The 26,950-nt window shown below is 27.9% G+C and overlaps 3 protein-coding genes across 6 annotated transcripts in view; 1 reads left to right on the forward strand and 2 right to left on the reverse strand.

Annotated features, from left to right (window-relative positions):
* Positions 1-2,921: 2,921 nt before the first annotated feature.
* On the reverse strand, positions 2,922-13,390 carry LOC112679621 (protein SMG5). Its single transcript, XM_025549503.1, has 16 exons — positions 13,309-13,390; positions 12,833-13,236; positions 12,099-12,321; positions 11,713-11,920; positions 11,415-11,652; positions 11,202-11,355; positions 8,989-9,190; positions 8,056-8,256; positions 7,855-7,962; positions 7,682-7,785; positions 7,379-7,624; positions 6,692-6,811; positions 3,757-3,985; positions 3,518-3,695; positions 3,302-3,438; positions 2,922-3,219 (listed from the first exon to the last, which is right to left on the reverse strand). Exons 2-16 carry the CDS (start codon positions 12,919-12,921, stop codon positions 3,155-3,157), a joined length of 2,502 nt encoding a protein of 833 aa, XP_025405288.1. The 5' UTR covers positions 12,922-13,236; positions 13,309-13,390; the 3' UTR covers positions 2,922-3,154.
* A 453-nt stretch (positions 13,391-13,843) lies between these two features.
* Positions 13,844-18,183, forward strand: LOC112679622 (uncharacterized protein MAL13P1.304-like). The gene is made up of 3 exons (XM_025549505.1): positions 13,844-13,927; positions 14,370-15,328; positions 15,407-18,183. The coding sequence occupies exons 2-3, from the start codon at positions 14,377-14,379 to the stop codon at positions 18,115-18,117; spliced, it is 3,663 nt and encodes a 1,220-aa protein (XP_025405290.1). The 5' UTR covers positions 13,844-13,927; positions 14,370-14,376; the 3' UTR covers positions 18,118-18,183.
* A 2,723-nt stretch (positions 18,184-20,906) lies between these two features.
* Positions 20,907-26,950, reverse strand: part of LOC112679619 (small conductance calcium-activated potassium channel protein) — a 367,436-nt gene continuing 361,392 nt past the window's right edge. For all 4 annotated transcript variants that reach the window (XM_025549502.1, XM_025549500.1, XM_025549501.1 and 1 more), the window contains one exon: positions 20,907-21,695. The gene's annotated coding sequence lies outside the window, so the exon portion shown is untranslated. The remainder of the gene's footprint in view (positions 21,696-26,950) is intronic.

Below are 26,950 nucleotides of genomic sequence, written 5' to 3' on the forward strand. Positions count from 1 at the left end.
AATAATAATAATAATAATAATAATAATAATAATAATAATAATAATAAATAATAATAATATCAACAGTAATAATAAATTACACGATCGTGTTTTTCAAACAGTTTTTTCACACGGACCGCGCCAACTACAGCAGAATATTGTTGACATTAATTTCGAGGATTATCCGCCACGACGGGTGTGCACGTTCATTTTTCACCCCATTCGTTTTGCGGCCGCCACCGCTCCGGCAGGGGTTGAAAATAAAAACACACACGCGCCCGAGCCGTCACCGTACACACACACACACACGCGCGCGCGCGCACGTAATACACACATAAACCATCGTCGGCGAACACACGCGAAATTGAACGCTAATGGCGTATTAACCTAGCTGCGTAGCAATGGGGTTGCCGGGAAATAATAACGGCTTAACGGCGGCGGGCAGAGGGTGAAAAAGTGTATCGCATACGGTATAGAAGCGCCGGAGGCAAACAATTACGGAAAAGGGGTGGCCCCGACCCTAACCGGCGTGCACGCAACGTCCCTCCCGCATGTCTAATTACAACACGCGTCCCGTATCCACACACGACCGATGCGTAACGCCGTGTCGTCGTCGCCTTCCCGCGAAACGATATAATAGCTCAGCTTGACGCGACGAAAAACCACTTCACACTCGTACCGTTTTTTTAATTTTTTTTTTCTCTATCGTCGAAACGTTACGATAATTTTTTTTCGCGTCTCCCGCTGCCCGTTTCGCACGTCCATCTCCGGCGCCGGCTTCACAATCGGTGACGACGTGGAACTGCGGTCGAGACGGGGATGCGCAAAACGTCCGCTTTCCCCGTACCGGTGTTGCCATAGCTCCAAGTCGCCGCCACTAACACACCACCACCACCACCACCACCACCACCACCACTACTACTATGGAGAGTACTTAACTTCCGGTCGGTAAACACTTTTCAGAAATCGTTTTCCTACGGATAAACAAAAGGAACGTTGGGTAAACACAACTCGTGCAGCTGTGCCACGCCCTTTGAAACGATGTTATAATAACCGCAGCGTTTTTGCACTGGGATTTTTGATAGGTAAATAATGACGAAAAAACAAACAAGCCCGTTTTCTCCTCGTACCGCTGTATTTATGTATTAATTGTTTTCGAAATAAACTCATAAAACAAGTCGGCCAGAGATAAGTAAAATAATATTTACAAGGACGCAGCCATTTGAAAAAGTTAATATTACTATACATATTAATGAAAAAAACATTGACGGAAAGATTACACATAATTTTGAATATAATTAGAGATTGTAGTCTTTAGAAGTATTCGATTATCAATATTTTAAGTATCTATTTGTTAAAATTGAATTACCTAATCTTAATGTTAATATTTATATACCTAAATTCAAATGTAGACAATTAATCTATATCAATGAGATACAAAAAATGTTTCCATCTATGTAAGCGTTCCTAAACAGCTTAATCGATTTAGATGAAATTTGGTACAGAGATAGATTAGACGTCGAAGAAGAATATGGGCTACCTACCTTTGGTCGCATAAAAAAGCAAAGGGAATTATCAATATAATTCAGGATGGTCCAATCCGCGGCCCTTGATGCCTTTTTTTTTTGGCTCCCCCACAGTTAAATTATTTATTTAATTAATTAAAAATTGAAGTCACAATAATATTTTAACAAAATCGTTATAAATTTCGTATAAATTTTACATTTTATATTTATAATTTACGGCATTTATGCTATAAAACGTAGGAATACAACGGGAGTTCCCGTGATAAGACGCGATGAATGGTGTGAATTCTATTCACAATCGCGAGCATTAATAATATATAATAATGTGCGCATAATATAAAATTATAAAATAAAATATAAATCGACAAAATATAATTTTTTTTCTTCTGGAGGCCTTTGGTGTGTTTAAGAAAGTGTAAATTGGCCCGCGAACTACAATAGGTTGGATCACCCTGGTATAACAAATAAGGTCCGAACGAGCATCTGTTTTGTTGTTGCTACAACTGAAAAAATAAGGAACCAAAGAAAATAGCGTACGTGTCTATTTTACTGAAATTAATTCTAAGATTTTCTCCGCCAATAACGACATTCACCGCTTTTTTTTTTTTTTTTGGTTGTATTTAATGTATAACCTGTTTCAATAAATTACAAATCATTATTTGAACCCTTATTTCGGGTAATTTACATTTTAAAAGACATAGATTCTACAGCGAGTAACAATCAAAAGGAATTGAACATTCATAATTTTCTTACTGGGTGACGCCAAGTAATTCAGCTATAAATAAATAAAAATCTGTATTAAAAAATTGCATACCACTCACCCATTGAATATCGCTAATTCTCAAAAACGACAACATTTTTGAAATTGAAATTTGACATGGTAGTCTCCAATATTCCAGATGTACAATAATAAGGGATTTTAAAAAATATTGCCACTGGTAAAAATGGTTCCATGACGGAAAACTGGTTAATTCAGCGTACAACCAACATTACCATACTGATTCATTTGAAATTTTGTTTTGTTTTATAACCAACAGTTATACCAAAATATGCTTTAAATAGTGTTAGGTAATAAACTATTAAAAACTATGCTCCAACCAAGACTGTTCAGTACGAAACTGGATAAATCAACTGGTGTACAATAAGTTGTTTTCGTAGAAGGAAAAATGAGTAGACAAAAAGTAGGTGGAATAATAAAATAAATAAAAAAATTTAAGAAGTAACTATTTATTAAATAAAATTGGATTTATGAACCAATTATTAAAAAGTGACTAACAATAAAAAATGTGACAAGTTAGATCAGCATAAAATAAAGAGAGGAAATAGATGTTGTTTAACAACAATTTTTAAATGGTCGAATATTTATTTTATTATTTGAAACTTTTTTATTAACTATTAAAAGTATAAAATGCAATAAAAAATGTAATGATTTTTCTCTTTATTTAAATTTAACCATGAATAGATGTAAACAGTTATTCAATTAAGATTTTTCATTTGAGTTTCTCAATTTTAATTATTCTGGTAGTAAAATCTGCTACCACGTGATCCAAACGGCGCGGTAGATTTGACAACCAAATTCTCATCAATGTACCTTGATGTACCATTGAGTGAAAAATAAAATTTCAACATTTTAGATCAAAATAATTGTTTCATCCTTTATTTTTTGCCATATGTAATTGTAATTGAAATGTTTTAATATGCTCAACATTAATTTCTAAAAAAAACAAGTGTAATTTAAATAAAAATATTTTTTATTTAAACATATAGTTGCAGAAAAGAGTGAAAATAATACTTACTGGCTGACTTAGCCATTTGGATAAGATCCGAGGATTCTAATAAGTTGTCTGACCCTGTTATTAATGTAACAAGTCCAGTGTTTTCACCATATTCTTCGGTAAAATAGTTACAACATTCCAAAATATGTTTAAAATGACTATTTATATAAAAAAAAATACAAGTTAAACAAGATTGAATACTGAAAATGGAAGAGAAAACTAAAAATTATGGCTCACCAAATTTCTTTGCTTGATTTTGATAAATTCGGCAGACTATCCAACTTAAGGGGCCGTGATTCATGTATGCCTTGGGATTTCAAGTTACAATTTCCTTGTTGTAATTGAAATTCCAACCAACGGATTGTTAACCTAACTTCTTTGCTTAATTTTTTTTGTTCATCCAATGCTGATATGACTAAAAACAATTGATTTTAAAAATAAAACTTTGATCAATAGCTATCAATCAATAAACATACCGATTGCAGGTACTATTACAATGAATTTAGTGCTATTAACAATTTTCTTGATGATAAATGAATAATTTATTAATGCATCGGCATCAATTACAATACACATTGGTAATCTTTTCTTCCTTGAAGAATATTTCATTTTATACTCTAAATTGTCAACTTCTGACCGGAGCCACAACTGACCCATTACGAGCTGTTTGTCTCGTTTGGCGTCTTTTACTGATTTTTCGTCGGCCTAAGAAAAAACAAAATAAATAGTATAGAAAAAGGTACAAAACGACCAATATGATAAAATGAAAAAGGTCTTATGACGATGTTCGGTTTATTTGCTTTCAACGGTTAAAACGTTTTAGAACTGCTCTGAAATTACGATTCCTCCACCCCTTATACAACAAGCCACCATACAGAGTGAAGACGATAAAACCGTCGTCTGCGATTCGAGTCCATGTTCATTTTAGTTTCCGTTTTGTCGACCGTATTTAATACGTCTGGAATCTTTTATCGTCCCTCGAATATAGTCATAAAACCGACAGACCGTACAACGATAATGGAATACGGTTAAACGCTCGGCAAAAGGGCTCCCTTACGACCCCTAACCTCAAAGCTTTACGGTTATAAATTTTTCCAACCACCATCTCTCCTCCTTCAATTACCCGACTGATGGTTGTACGCCCGCACAACGGTAGTGCTTTGTTTGTTATACTCCCACTGCTTTCCAAACCTATTACTGTGCTAAATGGGAAATGGAGACGGAATTCTTGTGATTCTTTCATCCCTTGGGGCTAAAGGGGTAAATTTTATTTCATTGAAATTTAACTCTCAAAGAATAAACAAACAACATACTTGTTTATGTTCCACCTTCCATTTATTAAACGTTTTCGTAAAGGTGTTGATGTTAACAAACTTTGATGTATATTTTTTTCACAAAAATGTTATTTTGTTTTACACACAATAAATTCATATGGAATACATAATTAATTATTAAGAATGATAAATGTTAAAAGCCAAATTTAATACACGTTGAAATATTAAATGAAAACAATTACAAAACTTGTAAAACAAATGATTAAATGCAACTTTTTCTTTTGCAACACGAGTGCAATATATTATTATTTTTTAATTAGTCCTCAAGTCACAGTTTGATTTACTATTACAATAAAAATTATAACTTATAATTAATTATTTTATATTTTTAAAAGAAACCAACAAATAAATGTAAATAATAAGATATATTTAGATAAAATATACAATTTTTACTGAAAACACATGCACAACAATTCCGTAATGTTACATAAATATGTATACGTATACGTATTACGAAAACTAATAATTGATTTAACCTGTTAGTTTAATTTAAAATAATGTATAGCTATTTGAACCATAAAAACAGAAAAAATCGGTAAATTGGCTGTACGTTATTATGGTCAATGTAAGTTTAGGTCTTAAGCTCGCGCCCGCAAAATTAATTTTCATCGTGAAACAAAATAGTGGGAGGTGAGCAGAGCAGAGCAGAGTAGAAGTTCTAATAAAGAAAAGATTTAACAACACTGCAGTTTGTGCGCGAGACATTGTTAATAAGAGTTTTAGAGGACGCAATAAATAAACCCATAAAACGAGTAAGGAGCGTAATATTGGGGCCCCGCATGGCAGCTATTACAGTTATGTCCTCCCACACAGAGGGCGGGTCGACGGTCATAAAAACTTTGACGGCTTTGCCGAGGGTGACACATCCCTTCCGGATCACTTTGTAGCTGCAAAGCTCGTAAAGGAAAAGAAAAAGAGAAACTGAGGAGAAAGAAGAAAGTAGGATATAATATAAGCCCGACTACGCTGTTGGAATCGTTATTGGCGAGAGCCGCTTTCAACATCTTCAAACTGCTTTATTGTGTTGCAACAGGGGTGGATTTTACTCAATACACCCTGTGAAAAGGGTAGGTTTTCTTTCTTGTTTTTTTATTCATTTTCTACAGTATCATGAATATTTACAAGACAGACTTTGCTATTCCAATCTCGTGCTTTTGTTTGTCGCAGTTAATGTCGTATTTTTTAAAAGGGAGAGAAAGGGGGGACAAAAGAGAAAAACTCTTTGCTACTTTTATAAACTCTATTGGAACTTTAAGATTGGCAGACAAGTTTTTTTAATCTGGTATATACCCGGTTGTATTTACATAGTTAATTTACTTTAACCAACACTTACGACCACTATATTACATTGATTAATTCAATGTTTTTTCAATAAAGCTTATACTTTATAAACAACATACTTTTCTTACACTACAGACGTGTTTAAAACGAATTTATGTTTGTAAAAATATATAAAAATCACGAAATATCAAAGTCTTAAGATGTTACATAAATCTTTCATTTAAAAAAATCTAGACTTATTTATATTGATAAAGAAGGTTTTAATAATTAATACTTATTATCATTTAAAAATAATTTTTTTGCAACTATACATTTTATTTAATGAGAAAACTATTTTAATTTTTAATATATTTTTAAATTTGAAATAACTAAATTAAACTATTAATAATTCAAAATAGTAATTTGTCTAAGAATTTTTTAAAGAAGGTATATATTAAGTATATTATTTTCTTAAGCAAATATACAATATTATAACACTGATGGTTAAATATTTTTATAATTTAGATTTAAATAAATCAGTAATTACCGAATTTTAATTAAATAAATTAAATACTAATATTACCAAGAGATTGTTTTAAAATTTTTTTAAAATTACTCATCAAAAATATATCAAAAAATAAGTTTGCATATAATTTCATTCATGATTTATTAAGTAATATTGTTTATAGTAATATAGCTAAGTAATATAAGTAAAAAATTATATTTAATAAAATAGAGTGAATTAATAATATAAGAAATTCTATCTCATACTTATGTTAGAAAAATAATAGTTATAAGTATTAGTTTTGGTACTTACTTGTTTTAAAGTATCACAAATTGAATACCACTTTTTGATATTATCATAAGAGAATAAAAATGAATTTTTCGAAGCTATTTCTTCTGCAGTATGTAGTATATTTATTAATCGAATCATACCCTATAAAATAATGTTTCAATACAATAATATACTGACTTATTAGTGACCAAAGAGATCTAATACAAAATCTAATAACAGTAAAGTTAGACTAGAAATTGTACAATATAAATTATTATACTTCATAATTTGATTTAATGTTAAAAAAAAAAAATACTTTGAATAATTAAGTTTAAAATATTTAATTATATATATTTTATTAATAACTATGTAAAATAAACATTACTATAGTATGAAAATGGAAGTTTTCAGTATTGATTATATATATATATATGGGAAATTTTAAAATTCAATATGATATAAAATGAGGGAAATAGGTCCAAGAGTTTCTGCCACTGTTAATAACAATATGCATAACTATTAAATCTTTTGGAACTGAGTATTTAAATTCTGATAAGACTACATTCAGTAGAAAGCAACAAAAAAAAAAATCGTTTATCCAAGTTTATAGGTTAGTTAGATAAAAAAAAAGTTCATACTAATTTTAATATTTTATATCTTAAATATGATAATTTATTATAATTATTATACACCTTTATTAAATATATCTAGTTTTATAAATTTTTTTACCTCATTTTTAATACACATATTGGCATTATAATCTCCGTAATACTTTTTTGACTTAGAAAAAACTGTCATTCCTTGTAAATGTATTTCTTCGGGAAGTATTAAATGATTAATATCTAGATCTGCAAATTTATCTTCAATATTGGCTTGTGTTAAATAATTTAAAAGTGTAACAACATTGTTAAACAATCCGACTGAAGTTTCAAGATTTATTGAATCTAAATTTTGTTTGATCCAATCAAAATACATCTGAAATACAATATTATTAAATACTAAATAACTGATAAAAAAATATAATGTTGGTACCTTTATAGTTTCAATAAATGGTATATTTAATAGATGTGATTTTGGTTTGTTTTTATTTTCGGAACCACAAGATGAAGTACCACTATCATTTGAACCATCCGATTCTGTATTAAAATTAAAAATAGATTATTTAATAATAGTAAAATATAATTTTTGTTGTTGTTGGTACAAACCATTTTTTGATTTATCATCATTAGGTCCTTTTAAATCAAATATTAACATTTCTTCTTCGCTCTCATCTTCTGATTCATCATCAGGACTTATAATACTTTCTGCTTCATCTAATTATCATAAATGTTTTATTAGAAATTTATGTTTGAATAAAAAAGTATTATATTATTCATAATTAATGTAATTCTTTAATAATAACTAACCTTCTTCACTAAATTCTTGAGAATCTTGGGAAGAATTTTGTTTAAAACCTCGCCTACGACGTCTTCTGTTTAATTTAGTGTGATCTATGTTAGGGTTCACAATTGGTGGTAATTTTTTTTCACAATATGTAACACTTTGGTTCATAAAATGATCCATTAATGACATAAAAAATAATTCTGCTTTAAGGATATATTTGGAATCTAAAAAATAATACATTTTATAAATTCATTTATAATTGAAATACATAATTTAATACAATTTTAATTCAACTTAAATGGTGTTCAAATTACATTATTTATTAATATTTAATTTTGGTATGAATGAGTTAAAATATAGTGTATGATAAATGCTTATTTTTTACAGTTGGTATTTGTTAATGGTGGATATTTAGCTGTACATTTAATCATTTAATATTCAATAATATTTCAAAAGATTCATTGATTATATCACTTATTTGTATATAAACAGTGCTCTAATATGAAATTACTATGTAGAACTCAATTAACTTAAAAGCTAGGCTAATATACTTTAACTTAGAATTCATTCTAATAATTACATTAAATATCATTAACAATTATCTACTTTTCAAAATATTAACTAAAAAATTAATAAAAATATTATCTGAACTATGAAAATTACACGTTAATTTTTAAGTTAGGTTTTTTTTTTAAACTGATAACTTTCATAATATTTTTTAGGTAGCCAATTATTTATCTAAAAAAAAAAAAAAAAAAAAAAAATGTAAAAATATAAAAAAAAATTTGCTGTCATGTTGAATAAAAATTAAATACACATTCAGCATTCTAGTGTACTTCTAATATATTTAATAAAAATAATAAGGTAATTAATTTAAAAAATATATATGAACAAAAAAATCCAACACTCAGAAACCAATACAATAATTTAAAATTAATTATTTTAATCTAAATTACCGGAATGATGTAGCTTATTTAAACAAGCTATAATAATGACAACAATTTTGAATACATTTTCATTAGTCAACATTGCCTGTACAGTTTCCTGGATTGAAGATGTAATATCTTCTTTTTGAATGTCTATTTTTTTATCATCTGAGCCATTTTTGTTCTTAAAGTCATCAGTATTATGCAAAATGTCAAAAATGCTTGAGTACATCTAAAAAATAATGTGATTTAGTTCTTTTAAATAAATTAAACATATAATTAATTAACACATACAATAAAAATAAAAGATATATACCAATATAATTTATTATAAAATACTAACTATGATAAGCATTAATGTTATTTTATTACTTGTTTGATATAAACTAGTATTTTAACTATTTAAGTTTAAGAAAATTTATTTTCGAATTACAATAGTTTCTAATAAGTTAAGAATATAAAATAAGTGGTATTATTTTTTTATAGTATTCAATCCGTAGATTGGTCTAATATATATAAAATAAATGTTTTCTCCATGATTCTCTGTCTTGTGCTTTATCTTTGAGTTATTTGTATGAATCGATTCGTGCATCTTTGATTATTTGACTTATATGAAATTATTGGCCTACCTCTTCCATGTTTTCCTTCTATTATACCTTCCAGTATGAGGCTATGGAGTTCTTTGTTGTGTCTTAGCATATGACTTATCATAAACCATCACCTTGATCTTAAATTGCTTAGCAATGTTCTATTCTATTATTATATAAGATTAAATATAATACTTCTTCGTTTATCTTCTTTTCCATTCATTTTATTTTCTCCATTTTTTGCTAACACCAGATTTCTAAAGCTTCTAAAGTGGATCTATCTTTTTTGTTTAACATCCTGTTTCACTACCGTATAATATTGTATTCCATACATATGTTTTAATTTAACGTTTTCTTGTTCTAAGATCTATATTTGTTGATGTTAGTAATTTAGTTTTAAGTAGGAATCCTTTTTTTGCTTGACATATTCTACTTTTTATTTATTTTTTTGATCTTTCATCATTACTTATTATGCTGCTCAATTTTTTAATTGATTTACTTGCTCTATTCTGTTATTTCTGTTCTCTATTCTGTATATCCTCTAAGGGATATATTAATACTAATGTTTGGTTTATTTTGTTCATTGCATACCATTACTTTTGTTTTTTCCATATTTATATTAATTTGAATGTTAGAAATATGTTATCATTTCAATAAGTGCTGTTTGTAGATCGTTTTTAGATGTAGTAAGCAAAACTATATTATCTGTATATTGTATCATTGATATTAGGATACCTCCTATTATTACTCCTATCTTTTGTTCTTTTAGCTTTTGTTATATATCTCTTATCGCTTGTTCCACATAGAAATTAAATAAAGAGGGTGACAGTACACATCCTTGCTTTACTCCTTTCAGAATATCAACTGTCTTTGTTGTAGAGTTGATTTTAATTTCAGTGTCTTGATTTTTGTACATTGCGTATAGAGTATTTCTATCTTTAATGCCTATTTCAACATCTATTATGTTAAATAGTATTTTTCAATTGATATTGTTGAAAGCTTTTTCTAAATATAAAAAATCTATAAAAGTTTTCTTTTGTGTATCTGTTTGTTTTTCTAGTATTATTTTTAGTCTTATTTATGCTTCCCTGGATCTTTTATTTTTTTCGAAAACCATACAGATCGTAATCTAGCTGTTGTTTGATTATATTTCCAACTCTTTTATTTAAAATTATTGTTAGGAATTTGGAAACATGTGATAATAGGCTTAAGGTTTTGGTTATTGCATTAATTTGCCCCTTTTTTTTTCGGTAATAGTATTAATGACGTCTGTAAAAGTTCCTTTATTGTATATATCATGTATTAATTTAAATAGAACTTCTTTTGTTTTTAAGTCGACATGTTGTAGTAGTTCTGTATTTATATTATCTGGTCCCAGTGCTATAATTGATTTCATGATTTTTAATACATATTAGAATTTTGATCTTAAAATAGTTGTAGTCGTCATGTTTTCCTGTGCGTCTCAATTGCATTTGGATCGATAACTTAGAATCATTATCTTTATATAGAGATTCTACATATATATTTAGCCAAGTGGTATTATAAGAACATATTAATATGAAAAATTCAGATTTTAAAAATATTACTAAGAACAAAAGTTATTTGCCAAGACAAAAGACGTTGACACACACTAATTATTATAAAATTAAAATTTACTTTATCTAGTTCTTGTGAATTATCTTTTCCAGTATACCATAAATGAAAAACAGCAAATAGTTTCTCCAAAAATATATTTCCAACAGATTCAGATGGTTGTAAGGATAATATTAGATTCTTTTCTCCTCCTTCAAATGGCTCAAAACTAAAAACACTAAAAATATATACATAAATTAGTAATTTAAACAATCATTACATTATATTATAAATTACCATCGAATATAACTGTAAACTGCATCTAAATGTTTATTTTTTGATAATGCTAACCGACCAATTTGGTTATGAGGGAGTCCATTATTAGGTTTATAGTTTAATGCTTGTTTATAATAACGAAAAGCTGTCGAATAATACAAATCTAATTTGTTTAATTCATACATATAACGTGATAAGTCACCCAAACATATCAAACAGCGATATATAATTTGCATTATTCCAGCTTCTTCTTTAGTATCTATGATTTGCATAATTAGTTAGAAATAAATATAATTAAAAATAAAAATTAAAAACTTACTAATATCATTCTTTTTCAATAGAGTAATATGATCCTTTTTAACATGGTTTTCTGTGTTATCATTTGTCAACAAATAAAAGTCAAATAATTTAGGTGAATTGAGTTTAATTTCAGCTTGAAATTTGAATAAAATATGATAGTAACAGCCAATACCAGACTGAAAATGATTTTCCAAAAGTGCCAACTCAATGTGATTCCATTCATTATTCTAAAATTAAATTTATAATCATGATTTATATTGTATTATAGTTTAGTATTTCAAATTGAATTATAAAATGTTTAGCTACAAATATATATATATATATTAATATTTGTCACATAGTTATAGTTATATTAATATAGAAATAAAAATAGTACATAATCATATAAATCAATTACTTGCTTACTTTACGTAAAAGTTTAGCAGTAGAATAAACATCATGATAAGTTTTACGCCACATGATATCTTCAGCTTTACGACCATAACATAATGTATCGGAAAGCATCATTCTTTCACAATAATTTTTTAGTTTCATCCGTTGGGTATCAACATGAACAGTAAAAAGATCTTTGCATGATGATGATCTGCCACGTTGATCGTCCAAAAAATGAGAAACTTCAGTTATACTCCTGTAAATATTATTTCTTAAGTTTTGATCATATACCAACATCATGATGACTAATGTATTAATTTTAATCAAAATAAAAATGTTAGTAAGCTAGTTATTTATCAGGAAAAAAGATTATGATTGAATCATAAGAATTAAATTGAATAATACCTAGCAACAATATTATTTATCAATTGTTCAAAAATATTATGTACAAATATATAATAAATATTAATAATATATACTTATAAAAAGCTTTGCTGATATTTCCATACCAATCAGAAATTACAATTATTTGTATAAAATTTGCTTTTTGTTTTTAAATTTAAATAGTACCTAGTTAAAAATGAGAAGTTGCCAAATAATAAAGGATTGTGGGCTTGGAAAACAAAAAAAATTAACATTTTTGAAGTACAATAACACAAGTCTTGCTACAATATAAAATCATATTTTTAAAAACACTTAAGTGTACTATTGTTGGTTTTAAATTCATTGTAAGGAGATGACTGATTAGTGGTCGTCGTACAACTCACTTGTATAATTTTTTAACCGATTCACTGGTTTCAGCAGTGGCAGCTGGTTCCGCAACCGTATTGCTTTGCGCTTTTTTCATATCAACCATTTATCAACTCTTCGATAACAACGAGAACACAAAAACAGCATCAACACCCATTCCGATAAACTAGTTATGCACCATGTCACCAGCGGGCGTACGGCGTTCATCAAAACAAATGATTCGCGAAGAACGTGGTGAATGATGACGAGCTGAAACAAGTTTCCGGGCGAGAGTTTTGTAAGCTCGTAGCAGAGGTCACATTCTTCATCGTAGGCGCAACGAGTTCAAATGATGTTACACCTCGCAAACAAATCGAACCAGTCGCAACAGGACTAGTGGTAAACAAGCGCGCACACGTAGTCTCTAACAAGTTGTAGTCCGCTAAACATGTAACGAAATAATAATAATAGTAATAATAATAATAATAATAATAATAATAATAATAATAATAACAACGAAGCGTGCGGTGTTCAAGAGCTGGTGAGTAGCGGAGACGGTTTGCGCGACTGAGGATAAAGAAATAAAATAAAAAATGATATCGTTGGGAGGACGAAAACAAAAACTGCGAGAAGGCGGCGTGCGGGTCGAAGGTGTGCTCGATGATTGCATGACGTTCGTAGTTCCGGTCGGCGATACGTCACGGCCAAGTGGTGTGATACCTTCGAGGCGGGCGACCAACGAACCGCGTGGATCACGATCGCACCTGTGGCACGACTGCGAGCTTGCTGATAAACGGGATCGGTTGTTCACCAGTGTGGCCAGGGTTCCGCGACCACGAAACAGTTTAACCTCGACGACCGCGCATATTGAGGTTAATCGTTGGATTTTGAAAAAGACGCATTTTAACGGTATTCCCGCGCGCATTGCTATTGTTTTGGGAACGTACGTCTGCTCTATCACCACCGATCACCGTAGTAGTGCGTCGCAATCCGTTCGAATGTCCCGGTTGTTTTGTGTCTGGTCTCTATGGTCATCGGATTAATGAAACGTTTCCGCTTTTCGTCGCGTACAATCCAAATCAATTGACCTTTTGCAGACTACAAATTTTTCCTCGCCACCGTTTCCTACCCTAGTAAGTATGAACTATCTCGTACTACGTGAATATCGTGCGAGAACGCACCCCTGAAAGTGCACTTTAACGCGGCTACCTGTCGTGAATACGGGGTTTCGTCGATTTCCGTAACAATTACTTACTATGCAAATAAAACGCAATAGAAAACATGTATTATCATCTGAAACCTATTTTAAGTACATTTTTAATTTTAATTTTTTATTATAATTGGCTAGTGACATAGTTATTTTTTTTAATTTAAAAATGTATTTCATTACAATAGTATTTGACTAACGAATAAAGTAATTTCATTAAAAATATTTAAAAGTAACAAATTATATAATAATTATTTTTTCAAAACAAGTAGCTAACATGACACTGCTGGATTTACATAGACCACCTTTTTATTATTGTGAATTTATATTTTATCTCTTATATTATTTGTAAAACATTTTTTTTTCAGTGTTATAATGGCTAGCAGACAGTCTGTTAGTTCAATACTAAAGCCACCCAAAGTACGACCTCCTTTGAAAGAAATAGAACCAGTGGATCCAGATTCTGATGAAAATACTGCCAGTTTGCCCAAAAGAAAAGTAAGTTTTTCTGGGATGAACAAAATCAAAATGTATAATACAGGTGCTACGTCACTGACTGTAAACCAAGCCCCAATGTTTGATGAACACCTTTCAATTTTGTCAGATTCTTCTAATACTGATAAATCAAAATTATCAGGAAAATTAGAAAAATCTGATGGTCAAATGATTTTAGAATCAACAAATTGTACAAATGTAGAAAATAATGCTCGCGTTATTATTGAGTATGAAAGTCCAAGTGATAATATGGAAATGACTGAAGCATTATCTGGTAAAATATTATCAGATACTATTTATACAATTGATAATAATGGTTCTGAACATTTTGATTACAACTCAGATTATTCGGAGTATAATATGGAATTTACAGAAGCAATTAAAGTTGGTCAAATATTACATGCTGATAATGAGTCAGATTTAAGTTCTACTTGCATGTCTAAGACTGTGATTGATGAAGAACTAAGTGATGAATTGATGACTCTATCTACCTCAAAACCTACTTCATTGCATAATAAATTGGAAAAAAATACATCTAACATAAGTTTAAGTAATATGGATTTTACTTGTGCAAATAATAAATCAAATATCATGGATCATTCTTGTTCGAATACTCAATCAAGCAACATGGAATTAACATGTATAACTAGTAAATCTCTAAAATCTTATTGGTCTAATAATGATAGTAAATTATTAAGTATGGAATTGACAGAATTATCTGATAAACAGACGTTTGAAAATAATTGTGATTTGGATTATGATTATGAATATAATCAAAATTATGATACGGATATGGAGGTATCTCATGAAATCGAAACAAAAGATGCTAAAAGCCCAGAAATAAATTATTCTAATAATCAAAATATTTCATCCTCTTCTAAAAATGTTAAAAATGATGAGGATGTATTAGATTCTAGATTATTACATGCTAAAAGCCCAAAAATAAATTATTCTAATAATCAAAATATTTCATCATTATCAAAAAATGTTAAAAATGATGAGGATGTATTAGAAAAATTATCATCAAGTGTTATGTCTATGGATGTTGATCCATCATTAAATGAAAATGAATATGATATTATTTATTTAAATGTTGATAACTCCAAATCAATTGTGAATGAACAAAATAATTCAATTGTTGAAGTAGAAAATAAATTAGATAAATCAAATGTTAATGATTTAAACTATCTTAATAATAAATCTAAAATATTTATGGTTCCTACAGATTCATCATTTGTTCAAAATACATCTCCAGAAAAAGAATTACTGGAACATGTTCCAGTTGAAATACTTAAAGAAACATTTCATGCTCATACATCTGTATTAGATCAAAATAAATATATTGAAAATAAGGTATTAATGTTTGAAGAAATTAAAGAAAAAAAATATTCAAGAAGAACAATGAAAATTATGCCTGCAATGACACAAGAAAGTATGTTGAAAAGTTATTCAAGAAAATCAATTGTACCCACATCTAATTTAAATCAAACTCATACTTGTGAAAGTGAAGATTTATCAAATATATCTACAACAGTAAAAGAAAATGATCAAGACAATTATTCCACAAGATTAATTGAATCCATATCAGTTTCTGACCTAAGTCATTCTTCTAAAAATGTAGCAGATGGATCTGCAATAGATAAAAATAATGAACAAATAGTTTCTAGAAAATCAATTATACCTACATCTAATTTAAACCTAACTCAATCTTGTGAAAATGAAGATTTATTAAATATATCTACCATGGTAAAAGAAAACAATCAAGACAATTATTCTACAAAATTAATTGAATCCATATCAGATTTTGATCTTACACATTCTTCTGAAGATGAAAATGTGGCAGATGCATCTGCAGTAATTGAAGAAACTAAAAAGAAGGATTATTCAAGAAAAACAGTAGGTCCAATGTCTTTATTGGCTCAAAATAAATTTTCAGATGACAGTATGTGCAATAATTCATTGAAGAGTAATGAATGTTATGAATTTAATCATGAAAAGTCTGCTGCTTCTGTTGCTCAAGTAAATATTAATAATATATCTAGTATATCCAACAACAGTAATATTCAACAATTTGATGAATCAAATTATGAAGGAATACCAATATCAAAAATTGAACAGAAATCTATATTGCTTAATGTGAATGAAGATGAATTTAAATCACCATTTAGAAAAAAATCAAAAAAGTCTGTAGTTTTAACACATTTAACAGAACTACCTATTGAACAGTTGTCTGTTAAAAATGACAATGAAAGTAAATTGAAAATTGATAATAATTCAGAAATTATTGATAGTATTAATAAAATGGATATATCAATTGAACTCGAATCAAAAGATTGTATTAAGACAAACGTGTTTTCTGAAAAAATAAACTTAACTTTACCCTCATGTTCTCCATTAAATAATATATCACACATTGAAAAAGTATCTAACTCTGTTAATAAAAATCAAAGTTTCGTAAATCCACCTGAAGAAAACATAATTGAATTGGAGCAAAATGTTAATAGACTACCTTCAGACACTATTTTTTTAAATAATGGATTAAATGAAGAAAAAATCAATAACAAATCTCTAAAAATCACTGATAATAAAATCAACAATGTTAAACATAGCATAGATGTAATTACAAGTAACACTTGTATTGAAAGTATAGCTAATATGTCAATTTCTGATGATATGCATTATAATAATGAACAATCATTTATAGGAAATCGTAAAAGAAGTTATTCAAATAGAGATGATAATATTCCCCTATCATGTTCAACATTTATTTCTAAATCCATTACTCATAATTCGATAAAGGAAGATTTTTCTAAGGAAAACGAAGTAGAAAAAAATAGTCCGATTAAAAAAGATGTTATTAAAAAGAATATAATTAGCGAAGAATCTTTATTAGATAATTATATTGAAGTAGATGAGATAGAAGAAGATTTTGATAAAGAAATTTTGAGCAATGAAGTCATGGAATTCTTAGTAAGGTGGAATAATCAATTTGTTGAAAACAAATTAACTTTACATAAGTGCACAAATAGAGAATGGATTTTCAATGTTTTAGATAATAATATTGTTTTAATGATAACTTATTTACCTATTCTGAATGATAACTCATTTCTTAAAGTAGAGGATATTTCATTTACTATTAAGACCACAGATAAGACCATTATTCCAAATGAAGTATCAAAGTTTGGAATAAATTGGATTTTATCAAAATACAATCCAAAGTTCTACAAGCAAATATGTTTTACTTCAAGAGATGTAGAACTGTTATTAAAATCTCTGTTAGATGATGTTTACTTTATTAGTAAGGCTATGAAGAATATGTTGTATGTTGGTGATATGCATTGTGTCACATTTAAAGATAGTAAGGCTCAGTTTATATTGCACAATATGAATTGCTTATTGATGGTTCGTATTGAGATATTATTGTCAAATATTCATAAGCTTTCTGTAAAAGATATTTTTGTTGATTGTTTCTTTGGTTTTTTCGATATGAAAATATTGGATGAAATAATGAAAAATATTACAAGGGATTGTAATATTTTGCAATCTTTAATTGAACAACTAAAAAAATACTATTCAGATGAAGGAAATCATATAGGAGTTAAAGCAATCACCGAAATGTGATAAAAAATATAATGCTAGGAAATAACTAAATATGTTAAAAATATATATGTGTAAGTTTTCACAATTTGTATTTATTTGAATTTTTTAAAATTATTAATTTTTAGCTTTATTTTTATTTTCAGTAACTATTGTTTGTTATAATTATTACATTTATACATTTTGTAATATATGTATTATATAAATGCATTTCAATAGTATTTTGTTTTTTTATATTTCACGAAGAAACATTAAATCATAGCTAAATAACATGACAACTATACTATGACAACTATAGAAACCACTATAAAAACATTGTATATTATATTTTGGTTTTAAAGTTAGACATTTTGATTATAAATGTTAAAATATATACTCAACAATTTTAGTAAGATATAGGTAATAATTATATTTGTATAATATTTTTTATTTTGATTTATTTGTAAGTGGTGTTACTTATACCATTAAGTTGATTTGATTATGAAAATGACTAGTTTATAATTGTATATTCATTTATTGATTACTATTATGTATTTGAATATTTTTATTGTTAAACATTCAGTCATACGAACTTCTCCCACCATTATATTATTAAATGATAAAATTACTTTTATAGTATAAAAATAAATCAATTTAAATCATATAATTTTTGTAAATATTTGATTTTTATTTTTATATTCTGTATGATTAAAACACTAGTTTTAATTAATGATGAAGTGATTAATTATTTTGTTAACTTTGCTAACCTTTTAAGTTAAAATAAATATATTATAGTGTATTTATATTGATTACTGATTTCATTGTATTTATTTGTATTATTAAAGTTTAAATTAAATGTTAATGCAATATTTTATTTATGATAAACATGTAAATTTTAAGTAATGAATGATGAAATATAATAAAATTATAAAATATATATTATTATAAATTATAATTATAAATATAATAAAATTAAGTAATGATTTTTGCTGTAATGTTCTAACGAAGGCAAAATAAAAAGTAATGATTTTGTTTTATAGGTTACAAAAAAAAGATAAGTGTTCAAATTAAAATTATGATATTATACATTTTTTATTTGTATAGTTTAAAGCATTTATGATTTTATTAAGTTGTATTCTAGTAGTTGGTGAATTTATTTAGATAGTATTATTTTATGAATACTGAACATGTTATTTGTGGTTCCTATGAATGATAACAATTTACATACTACTCAACAGTTTATTTACATCGCATGTACAAAAAAAAAATATACGATACAATACACGACATCGGAACTGTTTGATCATTATTATGAGTATTTAATTTTAAGTTCTATATGTAGTTTAAAAAAAAATAGTACATGTAACAAACTTTTTTTTTTTTGTTTGCACCATCAATTTAAATGATGTTAACATAAATATTTTAATTTATTAGGTTTAGGAATTTTTACAAAACATATTTATATATATATATATATATATATATTTAATTTAGAATAATAGGCTAGGTATATTATGAGTAAAATAAAACTATTTGTGCTATTATTTGTTCAACTTATAAACATAGCATAAAAATCGAAAATGTAAGAACTGTAGTATTAACATAATGAATACTAGAGTTAAGGGTACAATTATTATACAAATACAAATTAATTTTAATATGTAAGTGTGTATTATAGTATTGGATTACTCAATATAAAATATAATTACTAAATGGCAGCGATTTTTGGATCAGGGTTTTGGAAAAATGTATTATTTGAGGTATTTTCTTTTATTGACACAAAACATGAATTAGATTAAATTTAATGTATAATATATACTTTAGGAATCCGAATTTATGCTTGATTGCAAATTCTGTGAAAATTATAACTCTTGTTCATTAATAAAAAAAAAGTGTAATTATTATGTTGTTAATAAATGCCAAACAATACACTGTTTCCAAACCCTATTCTAAAGTAAAAATAAATAAATTATTAATTATGCTGTTTTCAAAGTATTTTGAGAAAAAAAATCATTAACTTAATTTGGCCTAAGCGCATTAAGGCACATTTAACTTTCGTAGGTTTTAAATTTAACTTTTTACATAGTAAATAAAAACAAATTTAAATGCAAGAATAAATTATATTAAAATTGTCTATCAATTGATAGGTAACAAATGTAAAAGTTAAAGATAACTCAAGGCACTTCTAAAAAGTAAAATGAAACTTAATGAAACAGTTAAAACAATAATGGGGATATAAATATAAATATATATGTAATAAATATGTATATATATATATATATATATATATACTTAATATATAACATTTATATTATATAAATATTTTATAATTTTTATTAAGTTTTTAAGAAAACGTGAAAATGCTTAAAGCTCGTATAATTTCTAATGTATGTTACTCAAAATTTAACACTTTAAAATTATTTAATAATAAACTAATATAATAATAATACATAATATTTAAGTTATAATTATGGATTTGGTCCTGATTCAAAATGTCCCCTTTTGTTTTCGTGAACCCTTATAAAAACTTGCAAATAATGTAAAATCGCTTATTGGATTGCCAGTGAGTCGTTGAGAATTATTACAATATACTAGCTATGTTCAAACCCCGGTTCAAACCTATTTAACACTATGATATGTATTTTGTTGAAATTTTAGATACAGTGATTTAATTCCATTTGAACTTCATTATATTATTATAGTCATTAAGTATCTCATTTAACAATGTGATATATATATGACATAGGTTATCTATGCAATTTCCGTGATCTAATTTTACTTAATTATATTGGAACGCTATTGAACAAATAGATAGTAAATAAATAAATAAAAAATAAAAATAATGATTAGTTTAATTTCGTCTTAATACTGAATATCTAGATTAACATTTAAGTAGAACAATTATTTAAAAATAAAATTTACACTAATCATGGGATTTGGTGCACGTCCCTTAGATTTTGTATTGTATTGTGTAAAAAATGTTTGCAATTAATTTATTAATATAGTTATCGTTTAGACATCATATTATTTTGTATAGTGAAATTATATTTAATCCAAATCGTTAATTCTTAAAATGAAGCTCTACCAAATGTATATTATTATAAATGAGTGATTATTTAATTATTATCATTATTAATTAATGTTATAAAGATTTTATTAGTTATTTAGAATCGATTTTCGTAGAAAAATATAATGTACGTTACGCGCAATTATTCTAAAGCGATAAAATACCTACCTATAAAGACATTTAATAATACAATTACATTTTTAAAATTAAATTTTATAAATTTATAAATTTTAACAATAATAAAAAAATCAAAATCAAAATAAAAGCCTTTTAGGCGTATACAATTCTACATATCTCGTTGAACATGTCCTATACGAAATTTTAAATTCCACTTATATATTCTGAGCAATTCATACTAATTTCTAGTAGAAATAACAAAGTTTTTTTGTGTATAACATTAATTAATTCTACTTAAGTATTTTAACAATAATAATAATATATTTTATTATATTCATAATATATTGACGTCGACAAATTGAATACGTGGACGATTCTGAATATTTATTTTCCAAGTCGTTTAGCTGATTTCAAAACGAACGCTGACACATTTTTGCTCCTGAAAATATGCAAACAAAAAAGTTGTATTATTTATCGATATTCGTAACGTGTGTGTGTGTGTGTGTGTGTGTGTGGGGAGTGTGTTTATTCATAATTATTATTGTGACAAATAAAATATTTGAAAACGATTTGTCGACCGAAAGAAAATGCATTCGCAGTTGTTGGAGCGCATACCGTGCTAATGCTAGGACGATATTGGATTGTTTAACGGTTCATTTAACGCGGAAGGTAGAGCAGTAAACAAAATTTGTCTTTATTCTTTTCGTTCGTTTACTGTATAATACTATAGTAATACGGGTTCATATGTGGGTCACAGATCCCGAGATAAACATTAAAAAAAAAAAAAAATTGTTTTTGATAATGGATTTTGGCGTTTAACTCAGTATAACTGAATAAACGTTACGAGGACAACGTACACAGTTTTATAATCGCGCGATCGTGAAACGCCGTAAAAATAATATATATAATAATATATATGCGTTAGGAAGCTTGTACACACGTAACACATTTGGTGATTGAGATAAATAGTTTGGTAGTATGCCAGTGATAAAGTTTACGAATTGGTCATGTGCTGCGTATTGTATACGGGTGCGCCGCAAAAACAGAGAAAAACTGTGTGTGGGCAGATTTAGTGACAATATTTCAAAACACAAATGGACAAATAATTTTAACACACGCACTCGCATGTGGCACTGTACATCGGTCGAGAGCAAATAATGTGCGGTTCATTTTAAAACCAAAGGAACGGTGGCGGCGGTCCCGTGCATACTTACATCGCAAGACCGTAGGATTTAGATACTTAGAATGTAATGAAAGTATCATAATGTCTAATAATATGTGAAACGAAAATTATTTAGTAGTGATTTTCTACGAGGAGGTTGCCGCATCCGTGAGAACATTTTTTATTTTGAGTTGAGGGGGAGTTATTTTTCTGTCACTTACATTTTAACTATATGAGTTGTTTTGGGCCAAGTCAAAAACTCAACTCTAGAAAGTAGTGGAATTACTAATTATATTATTTTCACCGATGTCTACCTATGTACCCAGTCGAAAAAGGATTTATTGCGATTCAACAACAACTCAAAAAAAATCAAGGAAGGATGAGAAATATTTGACAAGGGAGATTTAAGATTGATACTGACTTACATTGAGCCAAACATAATTTCATTAGCAGGAAATCATCAAGGCGTTTATGTATTTTTTATGTGATTATTTTATGGTGAAAAATTAGAAATTTTTAGTATTGTTATTTAAATTTATAAGTAAAATTATTTATTTTTTTTTTTTTTTTACTTAAATGGCTGATTATAAAAATTAAACAATTACAATTAGTTTAAAAACGAAAAATGCTAGGACGGATTATAGATTTTTGAAAATTTAAACGGGCGTTGGTTTTAAAAAGTTCAGGTTAATAAAAACTGGTGTATATCAATAGCTCAACGTCATTCACATGATTGTGGTATTAACATTTTATTAGCCATGGTTAGTTCATTAGTTTAGTTATTTTTATATTTATTACATCGTTGTGTGGTTAAATTAATAACAATAAAAACTTATATTTTATTTATACTTGTAGTTCTATTTGATGTCCGTGTTTAATATAGGAATCCTAACCTAACCTTAACATTAAATCATAGAAACTTGATTTGTTTTATAATATGGAATTTAGTAGAGCAAAAACTTGAAAAATTAAGATATGTATACGAAAAATTTAGCTTAAATTATTAGGGAATTTGTCATTTTCAGATATTCCATATATTTATATAATTTGATATGAATTATTCTAAAACAGTCGGTAACAGTGACTTAGCTAAGGAGGAGGCTAAGGGGGATAGTCCTAACCCTCCTTATGGGTCGTGTTTATGTACATAATACTAGTATACTACTATTTGGTATTTAAATATTTTAAAACTTTGGTACTAACACAAATGTTGACGAAAAACGGGTGTTTGTTGGTTAACACATAAACATATTACTTTTACTGTTATTACTACTATTTTTTCAGTGATTACGTGGACGTTGCGTCGATTCTCGTTTAACACTTAAATATTATAATCACTATAGTTTTTATATCATGTTATGTCGCGGTGATGCTACCGCAGCTGACCATCGTTAATTTATTATTATTATTTATTATATTATAATAAATAATGTTAAAACTATTTTAAAATGCCGGAAATATATTTTTTAAAATTGGGGTAGGGGGTTATGGGTGAACACCAAAAGCATTTTTTACCTAGCCCTAACCTAACCTAACCTAGCCCTTTCTATTTATAAATCCTGGCTACGCCTCTGGTCGATAATAATGTATTAGAAAATATTTTAATTTCTTTTCTCGATACTCGTGCATAATGTTCTTATGAGTCATGTAGTCGTTACGTACGAGTATAATTAAGGATTAGATTTTTTGGCATCTGACAATTTGTATAGAATATTACCTATAAAACAGCAGAGTAAGTTACCTATACATTTCTTTTGGGCAAAAAGTTTTTTAAATCTAAAATTTTATATTTTTTCGTATTTTTTTAGAATTGGGTATAACTTTATATTACTATTTTTTCAGTTTTGGTTATATGTTTTGCTTGTACGAAATCCTCATATTCCCATTTTATTTTTTATAAATGTGTTGATTCATATCTAGGTACTTAATTAATAATAAATATAATTTATTTTAAATTATTATCTGACAAAAATAAATATTAAAAAAAAATTATATTTTTCTTATTACAACGCATATTTCAGTATTTTTTAATGCTATACGTGTTTTAATTATAATTATTTTAACCAAAATAGTTACGTGTAGTCGGTCAATTTAGTGGTATGCTTACCACACGACACAGTATTAAGCTCCGTGACCTTCAAAAAATAATTTTATATTTTTTTAGTATGTATCATTTTGAATCTTTTGATGTTATTATACTTTTTTGATCATTACTGTATTTATCATTAAGAAAATAATCACGATTAAATAAGACTGATTTAATCAACAAGTCAGTTGTTGATCTTTAAAAATGTGTTTTCAATTATGATTTTTAAAATCAAGTTATCTCCGTTGAAAAAAAAAACAGTTTGGGATTCTTTTAATTTTTAGAGCTTAGCGTTGTGTGAGAATATTTTGTTCAAAAAAATCGACGCATAATGGCCTAGTGATGAATAATATATAATTAGCATTTGGAGCGAATATACTGGTCGATCGTCGTCGTAGATACATATGGAAACGGACGTAGTATCATAAGTTAGGTCCTAATTAAAAAGTAAATAAGGCTACACTTAGTATTATACCTACATTTGTCTGTGACGAGTTAGGTAACTATTTATCTAAATCAATAAACTAGTCAATAAATTCGAATAAAAAATACATTACATTGAACCATAGTGATGAACAATTCTTAAGGTTTTATTAAAAAATCTTATCTTATTGTTTGGGGTAGGTAATCTAATAAAATTACTTGGGTATTATGTACAGACTTCGTAAGCATTCAAAAGTTTTTAAAATTCGTGGTTCTATAATATTGCAAACGAAGCACGTACGAGTAACAAATATAAACAGTTTTGATGATGTAAGACTAGTCGTTACTTATATGCAAGATCATATTCAAGAGGAGCATGAGTGAATATTTTAGTTACAGTTATAGAAAGTATTAATTAGCTTATCATGATAATATACATTTTTTTAAAAATTGCAATACAATTTATAGCGATTCAGTGTTTCGAATATATATTATGTATTCAGTGAAAATTTAAAGCTTACGATTATAATAGTTGTAATTATAACGATATAACGTACCGTTTAATAAAAATCTTAATGTTGCGTAAATCGAGCCGTGTATTCGAAATTGTTGTTCATATTTTTTTTAACTATCAAAAAAAGTATTGAAGATTTCAAAAAATGACCGTCTCATTAAATGGACGACGGATACTACCTGAAATCGGTCATAGACTCAATGATTATAGTAATTTGTCTAGTCGTAATAGTTTTTGCAGACATGAAAATAAAAAATAAATCAGGATTTGAAAAATAATTTAGAGGGAAGTTAAAAAAAATAAAAATACTTTTTGTAATTAATGAATTATTTTTTCTTTACATGACATGAAAATATATTTTGAGGACGGTTGAGGGTTGAAACAGTAAATCTTTTCCTAATACGGTCATGATTTTACCCTTTTGTCCTCTATTACTGTTAAAATAGATGGAGAATATGGAGTAATAATAATATACATACATATACATATAATGCATATAAATCAATTTTACTTAGCCAGTGGTGTAGCAAGGGTATGGCAAACTGTGTCTACGCTAGGGCACGAATTGCAAAGGGGCGAAAAAATGTACAAGAATCGTATTTTTATTCTACTTTCAAAACGAAATGTTTCCATTATACTTTTTGAATTATGTAGATTTTATCTAATTGTACACAGTATGTGAAAATTTAATGATGACATTATGAAAATAGCACAAGTGAATTTATGTGTAGGATATTTCATGTGAAATTATCATGAATATCAATGAGAGCTTAAAATGTACACTAATAAATATTATTATATCGAATTTTAATTGGTAAGAAGGCGTTTTTTCCAAGCGACCAGGAGCACCGGAGTCTTTTCACTCGGCGCAGCACTTCTAAACGCGGCTCCGTCGGGGCGGTACGAGTGTTAAATAATAAAATCGACGTTGTTCTCTCAATTATCGTCTGCGCCACGCCCAGTGGTGTATTTTCGGAGGGAATCCCGGGTAATGATCCCTCCGGAAGAAGAAAAAGAATGTTAAAAAGTTATGAGTGACTTGCTCCGAAGTTATAGATAGGGAAAACATTATTCGTATAACGTGGTTGTAAATAAATGATCTTCATTTATATATATATAACAATATTCATACCTTATATGTGTTTTTTTGGAGAAATTTAAAACGCCCCTGCACGAAAAATTTGAAAACACGGCACTGGCTCTACGGCCAACCGAACGAGGAGTTCGTGTTCTACATTGTACCGCGAAAACGACGTCGAACGGAACGCGTTTCGGGCGCAGAAGGAAAACGTGCGGTGACCGCATAATCGCGGGCAGGCGAGCCAATAATAGTCACCCGAGGGCCCGGTGAAGGGACGGCGGGCTTGGGGGAGGGGGAGAAGGATGTTTTCAAACCGCCGCGGTGTTTCCGGTGCACCGCGCGCCAAGGGAGTTGGTTTAGCCGCCGTGACGCGGAAAACGGTTCTCGAAGCGGACGCGCATGCACGCGCTTACGGTTTAATTATCGTA

This window comes from Sipha flava, unplaced genomic scaffold (assembly GCF_003268045.1).
Source record: "Sipha flava isolate LNK unplaced genomic scaffold, YSA_version1 165_pilon_pilon, whole genome shotgun sequence".
In the NCBI taxonomy this organism is placed as follows: domain Eukaryota; kingdom Metazoa; phylum Arthropoda; class Insecta; order Hemiptera; family Aphididae; genus Sipha; species Sipha flava.

What these genes read in the sequence shown, in the direction of transcription:
- LOC112679621 (XM_025549503.1), bottom strand. Translation starts at nt 12,921, where the DNA reads ATGGTTGATATGAAAAAAGCGCAAAGCAATACGGTTGCGGAACCAGCT. An exon ending in ATTCACAAGAACTAGATAAA is followed by an intron (nt 9,191 to 11,201) that starts GTAAATTTTAAT and finishes ATTATTTTTTAG; the next exon opens with ATGTACTCAAGCATTTTTGA. An exon ending in CATTTATTGAAACTATAAAG is followed by an intron (nt 7,625 to 7,681) that starts GTACCAACATTA and finishes ATTGTATTTCAG; the next exon opens with ATGTATTTTGATTGGATCAA.
- LOC112679622 (XM_025549505.1), top strand. Translation starts at nt 14,377, where the DNA reads ATGGCTAGCAGACAGTCTGTTAGTTCAATACTAAAGCCACCCAAAGTA. An exon ending in CGAAACAAAAGATGCTAAAA is followed by an intron (nt 15,329 to 15,406) that starts GCCCAGAAATAA and finishes AGGATGTATTAG; the next exon opens with ATTCTAGATTATTACATGCT.